Source organism: Cebus imitator, unplaced genomic scaffold (genome assembly GCF_001604975.1).
Source record: "Cebus imitator isolate Cc_AM_T3 unplaced genomic scaffold, Cebus_imitator-1.0 Scaffold368, whole genome shotgun sequence".
NCBI classification, from domain to species: Eukaryota; Metazoa; Chordata; class Mammalia; order Primates; family Cebidae; genus Cebus; species Cebus imitator.
Genome location: NW_016107683.1, coordinates 241,553 through 252,888, shown reverse-complemented (window position 1 = coordinate 252,888; position 11,336 = coordinate 241,553). Strand labels below are relative to the sequence as shown.

Here is an 11,336-nt window from a genome sequence, read left to right as displayed (position 1 = left end):
AAAAAAAAAAAAAAAAAAAGTTTGAGAACAAAAGCCATTCTACTACTTTAATATATAGTATCTTTTGGCAGTATTTTTTATATATTCACATGATGTTTCCTGTAATATATGAGATATATCTATATGTCTGCATTATGAAAGACACGAAAATTATTATTCTTTTCCCTGGGTATATTCCAAGTAATTATTATTGTGAATGAAAACAAAAACTAAAAAAAATTCCAATAAAAAATTCTAACTGTAAAGGTCAAACTACATAAATCTGACACTTTCAAACAGACTGGGATTAAATTAGCTAATTTATGTTCTCCTGAAATAGTAAAAGCAGTATTTTCTTTAAATACCTAATTGCTAGAATCCTGCTATTCTGAGATGGGAATGTAGGTTTCTACTTCCGAAGGGGAGCAGAAATAAAGTAGAAAGCAGGAGGTAAAAGACTGTAAAGTATCCTAAATAATACTGCCACATTGTCAAAGGTAAATGACAAGACTCCCTGCTTTTTGAGATGCACGTCTGTTCAGTCACTTAAATACCACATTCTTCCATAAAATGAAAAAAAAAAAAAAGAGAGACAAGAAGTTGCCTGAGATTTCTTTCAGCTCTTTATATGGTTGACTATTTTGTGTATTCATATTATCATGATAAATCATTTTACATAAGACATGGAATCTCATAAGCTTTACTTTAAAACAGATTATATCACATTAAAGAAAAAAATCTAAACTAATCTACATTTTATGTCATCTGTGTTATCTGTACACTCTTCAAATCATAAAGACAGAATGCTTAATACATCTTACATGTGAAAAGGCTGATAAACAAATTTATCAACTGATTTCAAACCACAGATTAGTGAAATTGCCAATATAATCAACTGAGTTGATGGCCTGTGTTTTTTGAAAATCAATTCCTAATTATTATTTTAGAAACTGACTATTTTAAATGTTTAAAAATAAAATATATAAGTATATCTTCAAAGATGTATCTACATTGGCCATTTAAGATCTATAAATAAGACATGCAATTTTAAAATGTTTTTAAAAATGTATTTCAGCACAGTCTAGACACAAGCTATAAATACAGGGCTGTTCTTAATATAAACAGCATTAAGCATATAATCATAAACAGAAGCAATTATTCACTAAAAAGGCAGTAAAATCTACTACTCATTGACTAAATTCATATTTATAGCTATTATTTTATCAGCTATTCACACAAATAAAAATCATCTAGTTCTTATGTTGTGCCATAGGCAGAATCCTAGCCTGTTCTCTTCTGACATCTGCTATGAATACTTATATTTTAAAATTAAAAGAAATGAGGATTATAAAAGTTATTCTTCTACCTACAAAATACATAATGCAATAGGATCTTTACAATGTTAAAAGTACTACGACAGCAGCAATGCAATAACCTCCCCTTACTCTCTCTACCTCTTAATAATATACGCCTAATTTTTGTTCAAAAACAGTAATAATGAGGCTTGTTAACAATCATGCCATTACCTGATCCTTTTCAGATATCACAATATATCAGAAATGCAAGAGCATATATGGCAACTCAAAACCCCCTTTTATAGCACATCCTTAGGTCGATACTTAGCAAAATCTGAGTGCCTTTAAAGTGTTTGATTGTTCATTCTGCTAATGATCTTACCTTCCTTCACTGTGGCAGCTTTTTGCCTTGATGGTGTCACCAGCTCCTTTACAATCTGCAAGACTTGAATCATTGCTAGTTAACAAGCCAAAGACTCCAGCTGCTTCCTCTAGAAATCCAACAGGTTTCATCACCAGAAGCTCATTTCTGCGTTCCGAAAGCTCAAGCACGAACACAGTTCAACTTCAGATAAATGAATGCTTTGCCTAGCTATCCATGAAGGCTCTGAAGCAGTTAATAAGAAATAACGAAAGGATAGGCTGTATCTTCTTGAAATGATGGATTCAAAGTGATTTCAGCACATGTGAAAGCCCCATCATCAAAGTCCAAAATGTATTACTTTGCACAGCCTTAACTAGTTATAACAAAACAAAACAAAACAAAATGCGGGTAATCTTCTGTAAATCACTAAGTGAAAACACTTCCTCACAAAAGCCATGACAGGAAAAATAAAGTGCTCTGCTATAAATTCTCACATAGTGCATCACAGATGCTATGTGCAAGTTAAGTAGCAACCAAAATACCCTGCACTGTTGAAAGCCTTAATACTTTTTTCCAATTTCTCAAAAACCTTATATTCAAAACGGAAAATAAAATGTAGATAAAAATAAAATCTATCTTGCTAACTCTAAGCTCCCAGATTTGCATAAAAGATATGGTGCCTCAAAAATATCCTATAAACTCCTTGTCCTCCTCCTCACATATACACCTCTGACATCCCAGTCCATGAATAGAAGTCTAAATTCAAATGCACACTAGAAATTTGCTTAAGAGTCCATAAAGTCAATGGTCTCAACATCCAGTGCCATGGAACAGGTAATTTCAAAACAAGTATAACCACTGCTCCTATCATATGATTTTTAACAGCCCAGTTGTAACAAATACTGAGTTAATATTTAACACCTTTGTTATATGTTCTATTAATCACATAGCAGCCCTTCTGAAACCTACAGAGTTAACTAAAAAAGAAAAATGACATTCAGGTGAACGTGGCTAAATGTTATGTTTATTAAAGTGATTCTCCCATCAGCAATTTGTTCCTCTTACTGTACTGCCAATTTTCCTCTCCTATTTTTCTCCCAGGAATTATTTTGCCATTTTTAACATATCATAAAATATTAGATCCCAGAGCAAATCAGAGGCAGGTTCTTTGGCCTTCAGAGAGTTAAAAGTTTATTTATTATTTTCTCATTTTTCAGCTGGACAACTGAGCACAGTGAATCAACCAAGGTTAGAAGTAAATGAATCCAAAACTCAGTCTTCTGCTTTCTCTCCAGTAAGTGCCCTCTGCAAAAATGTATAGTTTTAAAATTCAAGGTGAAGTTTTCAGCTCTTCAGTCATGACGTGCTACAACATGTACATATGTATCACCCATAATGTATGCTCCATATGCGTGTTAGGTTCAGAAATCAGTGCTCCAAGCCATGATAGTGAGAAAATACTCGGAAATAGAGGATGAAACAGGACCACTCTCCTAACTCTCCTATTATCATTAAAGAACATGTTTGTACTCACAAAGTAAATCGAAGTGAGAATTCAGGTGGGTCAAAGATCAAGTTTTAAACCTCAAATCAAAACTGTGATCCTGAATGAATCCCTCTGCAGACATGGATTTAAACAAATAAAGATGGAACTCTAACTCCTCAATTCAAGTTTCCCCAGTTCTTTCTGTCCCTCATCCCATTTCCTAGGGCAGCTTGGGACATGTAATAAGTGTTAAGTATCTACTGCTTTTGTTTTCCAATCATGTTTTCAGCTTCTGAGAAACTACTTCCTCTCTTCTGGAGAAGATTTTTGGAAGGTACTGTTTTTGACAGATAACTTTCTGTTCGCTTTCCTCTCTCGAAGTCTTTCTCTTTCCATGCAAGGAAGGAGATATGCGGGACATTAATCTCTCAGTCAACTATTTCCTCCATATCTAGCCAGGAAAGAGAGGAATATCTAAACTCATGTCTCCATAAATTTCAATCATCATCATCCTTATATCACTGGTATTAGCACTAGTTTTGAAAATGAAAATCACATAGCAATCACTTTAAACACATTGGTTCACTACTGTCAATGCTTAGCTTCTGCTAAGCAATCAATAGCATTTTCTTGTTTGTCTCCTCATTTTTCATCACACATTGCATCAGTAAAAATATCTGACAACATACTCTGATATACGTAACTGAGCTGAACTCTTTAAAATGCCAAAGTCATAGACGACAAAGACAGACTGAGGAAGTGTTACAGATAGAGGAGAATCGAGTCAGTATGACAAAATGCAACAGAGAATCCCAGATTAGATAGTGGGCCAGAAAGGGTTGAGGGAAAATATGGGACATTTGGGGAGAAGTGGTGAAATCTGAATATAATCTATAAATTTATCAGTTAATTTCAAGACTATGACCACTACACTATAGTTATGTAATAGAACATCTTGGATTTTAGGATATATACTCTGAAGTATTTAAGGGTAAATACTTCAACTCACGCTCTAATACTTCAGAAAAAGAAAGTCAATAATATTAACATGGGATGAGAAAACGAATGTCATAAAATGTTAACAAGGGAAATTCGGGTAAAAGAATAGGAGAATTGTCTATGCTATTCTTGCAACACTTTCCTAAGTCGGAAATTATATCAAAACAAAAAATTAGATCCTGACTCACTCTCTGGAATGTACCCAGAAGAGGCATGATGGAGCAGTGGGACAATATAGGTGGGGTCTTCTCACTTCAATACTATGTCCCACTGGTCAATTCCCTCCATGCCATGGTCTAAATGTCTATGTTCCCCCAAAATTCTTGTATTACACCCAACCCCCAAGGTGATGGTACCATGAAGCAGGGCCTTTGAGGGATGATGAAATCATGGGGGCAGAGCTTTCATTAATGAGCTTAGTGCCCTTACAAGAGATAGCCCAGAGAGCTATCTTGCCTTTCCATCACGTGAGGGGAAGCTAGAAGGCGCCATCAATGAACCAGAAAGTAGGCCCCCACAGACATTAAATCTGCCAGTACCTTGATCTTGGACTTCCCAGCCTCCAGAACTGTAAGAAATAAATTTATATTTTTTGTAAGCTATCCAGCTTATGATATTTTGTTACAGCAGCCCACACAGAATAACACAAATGCTACAACCCATTGGTTAATTTGACTGTAACTTCATAATAAGTCCTGATATCTGACAGAGAAAATCCTCCCTCTCTGATAGTATTTAGAAATGTCCTAGCTATTTTTGGCCCTTTACCTTTCCATCCTTTCCATATAAAATGTAAAATTATCTAATAAGTTCCCTGGTAAGCCTGACTGAGATTTGATTTGAATTTCATTGGTCTGTATGTCAACTAGGGAGAAATGATATTTTTCTGATACAAAGTTTTTCTGTACAAAAACACGGTATATTTCTATATTTCTAGGTCCTCCTAACATCCTTTCCTAAAAATATATAATTTCCCTTAGAATTCTTATATGTCTTTCATTAAATTTATTTCTATTTATTTTCTTCTGATACAATTGAAAACAGTCTAGTTTTTCACTGCCGATACTTAAGCATGCAACTAACTTCTGTACAGATGTTTAATTATTATTATTTTTTTTTTAACTTTTTTTTATTTTTGAGACAGCCTCCCTCTGTCACTCAAGCTGGAGTGCAATGGTGCGATCTCAGCTCACTGCAATCTCCGCCTTCTGTGTTCAAGCAATACTGCCTCAGCCTCTTGAGTAGCTGGGATTACAGGCGTCCACCACCACGCCTGACTAATTTTTGTATTTTTAGTAGTGACAGGGTTTCACCATGTTGGCCAGGTTGGTCTCAAATTCCTGACCTAAGTAATCCACCCGCCTCTTTCCCCCAAAGTGCTGGGATTACAGGCGTGAGCCACGGCTCCTGGCCTTATACCTTAGTTGTATATGAAGCTACACTGTTAACATCTTCCTTATTTCTAACAATTTATCTGTAAATTCTTCTGGTTTTCTCTAGCTAAATAATAATATCATCTGTATTTTTTTTTCTTTTTCTGAGACAGTCTCACATTTTTATATTTTTCATAGAGACAAGAGTTTCACTATGCTGCCCCAAGGCTGGTCTCAAGCTCCTGAGCTCAAGCAATCCGCCCACCTCAGCCTTCCAAAGTGCTGGGATTATAAGCATGAGCCACCACACCCAACCTCGTTTGTAATTTATGAAGAATTCATTTCCTCCTTCCAATCCTTATACCTGTAATTTGTTTTTCTTGTTTTACTTCACTGGCTGAGACCATCAATACAATCTTTATTTAATACAAGTGGTTCTAACCAGCACACTTTTCTACTTTTTCCATTTTAAAGGGATGCTTTCAACATTTCCAATTTAAGATGATGCTTGCTTTCAGCCTTTTAATAGATACTCTTTATCAGGCTACTCAAGAGGCTGAGGTGGAAGGATCCCTTGAGCCCATGACTCTGAGGCTGCAATGAGCTATGACTGTGCCACTGCACTCCAGGCTCTAGCCTGGGCAACAGACTGAGGCCCTGTACCAAAAAAAAATTAAAGCTATTTTTAAAATTTTTAAATAATTCAGATATAGATACTCTTTATCAGGTTAGGGAAATTCCCTTCCACTCCTGACTTAGAAGAGTGATTTGAGAATGTTATTTTTAAATGTCAATACTTACAATATATGAAAATATCATCCTTTGTAACTACAGAATTTAAGACTTACAATAAAAACCTTTCTATTTTGACTTAAAAACACAAGGTATCAGTTTATCTCATTTTATTAGGTACTTGCTAGGTACATGCAGTGATGTGCTACATCTCATTTGTACCAGCTTGCTGGTAGCCTGAAGTTTTAAAATTGGCTGTGGTGGGTGTTTTTATACCACAGAAATTAGCAAACACTACAATCACGGTTTTCTCCCTCCCACACTACCCAGTGGCTGGTTGTTAAACATTTACCAACACAACAATGGGGGCAGGGGGAAAAAATTGAAGATGCTATAAGTAATGTTTACATTCATTCAACAAGCATTCATTGAGTATTTACTATGTGCTAGGTAGGCACTGGGAATTAGAAACTTTAGACGCTCATAACCAAGAAGAATGTGCTAAGTGACAAAGCAGCGCTAAAATCAATTTTGAGTTGACAGGGCAGGTTTCAACAGAGAATGAGGGATGTAAAATAAGAATGCCATATAGAAAAATCTTTCAAACCACAAATTGATAATCACTCCCCTGTCTAAAAACATTAATGGCTTTCCATTTGCACAAAGATAAGTCCAAATTCCTTAGCATAGAATGTGGCCTCATTTATAATTTGGTGCCCATCTATCACTGCAGGCATGATTCCTGAGGTTTCTTGCCAGTATTACTTCAATTATATGCAGTAGGCATGTGACACTTTCCTCCATTCCCTGAATACAGCATTGCCTTCGTATATACCATGCCCTCTGCCTACGGGAACTTCCCCATTTTATCTACTCAGACTTTCAACATCTAATTTTTGTCATCTCCTTACAGAAATATTCCCAATCTTCTCAGGGCATTAATTAGCTATTCCTCTCTCCTCATAGCTACAACACCCTATACATACCTAAATCTATCAGAACATTACCCCAATGAATTTCAGCTATTTACAAGTTACTTTCCTGACCCAGACAATGTCCCTCATGGGGACATAGACTAAATGTTTTACATAAAAGCTAGACAGTAAATGTTTTCTACTTTGTGAGCCATATGGTCATTGCTGTAACTACTCGACTCTGCTATTGTATAATACACAGACAATACACATATGAGTTTGTGTCCAAATATGACCCACAGGCTGTAGTTTGCAGACCACAAACTACCAGTGGGGGGTGGAGGGAGGCAATGTCTAGAGACATTTTTGATTGTCACAACAAGAGGTGGGGGTACTATGGCCTCTAGCGCACAGAAGCCAAAGATGCTACTTAACATCCTACAATTTACAGAACAGCCTCCACAAGAATTATCTAGACCCAAAAGTCAGTAATGATGAGTTGACAAACCCTGCCCCAAACCATGTCCGTCATGGATAGTAACCCTGCCCTGAGTAACATTTGAAGCTTTATTATAGCTTTAGGCTCATTGTTATTTTATAAAGTTTTGGGTATATCAATAAACAATAGAATTTCTAAAAATTTGCTATCAGACAAATCAAAATCATGATCTCCATTTTTGTAAAAAGAATCAAAAGCCTTAAGGTTTTGCATACTATCCGAACAGTAAAATTATGACAGTAACTTTACATTAACAAATATAGTCATGCACACAAATTTAGTTACAAGGATATATGCAATGTGTATTGTTTATAACTGCAAAAAAAAAAAGGAAATAATTGAAATGTCTGACAACAAGAACTTAATAAAGTCTCAGTAAGTGTACACCATGAAACACTAGATGTCATTCAAAAAAAATTATACTCTAGACAAGTGGTTCTCAATCTACGGTGAAATCACCTGGAGAGTTTCAAGGAGTACTGATGCCTGAACCCATCCACAGGGACTCTGACTTCATTGTCTGAGGGAGCAGCCTGGGCATCACAAAGTTTAAAAGCTTCCCTAAATGATCCTAATCTTCAACCATGGTTAAGAACCACCATTCTAGAAGAATGTCATAGAAAAAGCTAACTATAAATGATTATGTAAACATGAAAGGTATGAAATTTTATAATTTCACTCTTGTCACATGAATGGATCAATGGAAGGATGAATGGATAAATGATGAATGAATAGATCATAGATGGATGGATGGATGGATGGTGGATGGGTGGGTGGCTGGGTGGAGGAGGCACACAAAAGAAAAATATCAAAATCTTGTTTGGCCCCAAATATAAAAGGACAGGAGAATTGGTATAATTCTAAAGGAAAATTATACTACTATTCACAGGAAATAATGTTATAAGTAATTCAAACCAACACCCTAGAATCTTAAGGAATTACAATAGAAACTAATAGGTCTCTATTTTCTTCTTTTTGTTAATACACATCTTTAATAGTTTTTATAATAATAATTTATGTTCACTATAGAAAAGTAAGAATCTAAAACTAAGCCAAAAGAAAATAAAAGTGTCTCTCAGGTCCCACCTACAGAAATAAGCACTACCAACAATCTTTCAGACTTACCGTGAACTTTTTGGTTACTGATTTCAAAGAAATGAGGTACTATTATGCATTTTCTTTTGGAACTAATGTGTTTTCACACTTTCATATGTGTCATCAACATCATTTTTATGCAATAAACACAGACAAGAATATTTGCACTGCACTCTAAGCCTACAAATTCTTTTGATCATATGAATAACAACCCAGCATCTTTTCATTCTTGGCAATGATTCAGCTTTTTTTAACCCACTTTTCAGAAAACTTTTTTGGCTTTCCTGGAAATACATTTCAGAATTGAACTACTGTCATCCTTTTCAGAACATGTAGATAAATGAGATGAAAAAAAATGTGAGAAATTATTTTACTGTGACAAACATAATCTGTAAATATTCAAGATGTCCACTGGCCTGAAAATATAAAAAGACTGTACGATATTAAACTATACACCATTTCTAACCCTTCTTTCTTTTTTGGGTTAGGAAATCAATTAATAGACTTCATTTCTTTGTAATTCTACTTAAGTTTTTTTGGGTTTTTTTTGTTTTGTTTTGTTTTTGGTTGTTTCTATTTTTTTGAGATGGAGTCTCTCTCTGTCACCCAGGCTGAAGTGCAGTGGCTCAATCTCGGCTGATTGCAACCTCTGCTTCCCAGGTTCAAGCGATTCAACCTGCCTCAGCTTCCCCAGTAGCTGGGATTACAGGCACCTGCTATCATGCCTAATTTTTTTCTTTTTTTTTTGAGATAGACTCTTGCTCTGTCACCCGGGCTGGAGTACAGCAGCTGGATCTCAGCACATTGCAAGCTGCGTCTCCCAGGTTCAAGCGATTCTCCTGTCTCAGCCTCCTGAGTAGCTGGGATTATAGGCACATGCCACCACACCCAGCTCATTTTTTATTTTTAGCAGAGATGGGGTTTCACCATTTTAGTCAGGCTAGCCTGGAACTCCTGACCTTGTGATCCACCAACCTCAACCTCCCAAAGTGCTGGGATTACAGGCATGAACCACTGCACCCAGCCCTTTTTTTTTTTTAATGGAGTTTTCCTCTTGTCACCCAGGCTGGAGTTCGGTGGTGCCATCTCAGCTCACTGCAACCTCCACCTCCCAAGTTCAAGTGATTCTCCTGCCTCAGCCTCCCAAGTAGCTGGGATTACAGGTGCCCAATACCACGCCTGGATAATTTTTTGTATTTTTAGTAGAGATGGGGTTTTGCCATGCTGGGCAGGCTGGTCTCAAGCTCCAGCCCTCAGGTGATCCATCCATTTTGGTCTCCCAAAGTGCTGGGATTACAGGTGTGGGCTTGTACTTAAGTTTTAAGTACACCTCGCCCGGCTTCTACTTAAGTTTTAAAGGCAGAAAAATATAGTCACTTCATTCTAGAATGTAGAAAATCAACCCCTACAAACTTCTACAATATAAAATATAGCACATTATTACAAAAAATAAAAATTCGCTGACAACTTGAAACTGTCACATGTGGAAAGAGCCACAGAATGTGTTTGTGGATGACAACATTATCCTTCTCTCACATAATCTCAAAGCAGATTATATGATAGTAACTGTTTATGAACAGAAGTGTTTGCATTAATAGAATTAAGTTAGCAATTCTTTGAAAAACAGTCTTTAAAAATATTTTATCAGATGACAATTCATTTTGCTCATATAGAGCAGTCAAGAAACTTCTCATCAGCTCTGTAGCTCAGTGGGCACTAACATAAACATGTATAAAGCTTCACAAACATGGGAAATAAAAATATATTATTCTACTTTATCTTCACAATGAGAAAACGTATTTTAAAGGCAATAAAATCCGGTTCATTCATACAAGATTTCGTATGTACCTAGTACATAAGAGGTATGATGCCAATTTCCGTTTTACAGGATTAATCAACCTCCTTCCATTCTACAAAGACAATCTGGCATTAAATAATTACAAAATTAATTATTAAATTATAATTGAGATGGCTCTTGCAAGTAGTAGAAGATGACGGAGAGTTGTGCCATTAAGTGGAAAAACAGTGTGAATTAAAGGCAATACACAATACACTATAACTGAACATACTTTCATTTCCATATTACATTTTGAATTTTTTAAGGAAGCCTATCTTTGTGTAGAACATGCAAATGGACACACAAATAAAGAAGGAAAGAGATTTTTTAGTCATAATAATGAAATTTAAATATTATTTCATTTTGAAAATCAAAAATTCAAGAAAACAGAGCATTCAACCAATCTGGACGTACTCTAGATTCCAACAAAACTATCAAATAACATTATTAGTTTTAAAAAATTCATTACTGGACAGCCACAGTGGCTCATGCCTGTAATCTCAGCACTTTGGGAGGCTGAGATGGACAGATCACCTGAGGTCAGGAGTTTAAGACCAGCCTGTCCAACACGGCAAAACGCTGTCTCTACTAAAAATACAAAAATTAGCCAGTGTGGTGGCAGGTGCCTGTAATCCCAGCTACTCAGGAGGCTGAGGCAGGGAGAATCGCCGGAACCCAAGAGGCAGAGGTTGCAGTGAGCAGAGATCGCACCATTGCACTCCAGCCTGGGTGACAGAGCAAGACACTATCTCAAAAAAAAAAA

At 36.0% G+C, this 11,336-nt stretch overlaps 1 protein-coding gene across 2 annotated transcripts in view; it reads right to left on the bottom strand.

Annotated features, from left to right (window-relative positions):
• Window positions 1-11,336, bottom strand: part of USP6NL (USP6 N-terminal like) — a 161,143-nt gene that overhangs the window by 120,179 nt on the left and 29,628 nt on the right. Inside the window, exon 1 of one of the 2 annotated variants that reach the window (XM_037730915.1) lies at window positions 1,657-1,744. The exons of the other annotated variant lie outside the window; for it this stretch is intronic. Within the exon in view, the coding sequence (XP_037586843.1) occupies window positions 1,657-1,729 (73 nt within the window). The 5' untranslated portion in view covers window positions 1,730-1,744. Of the gene's footprint in view, window positions 1-1,656; window positions 1,745-11,336 lie in introns of those variants that run through there. 2 annotated transcript variants of the gene reach the window in all.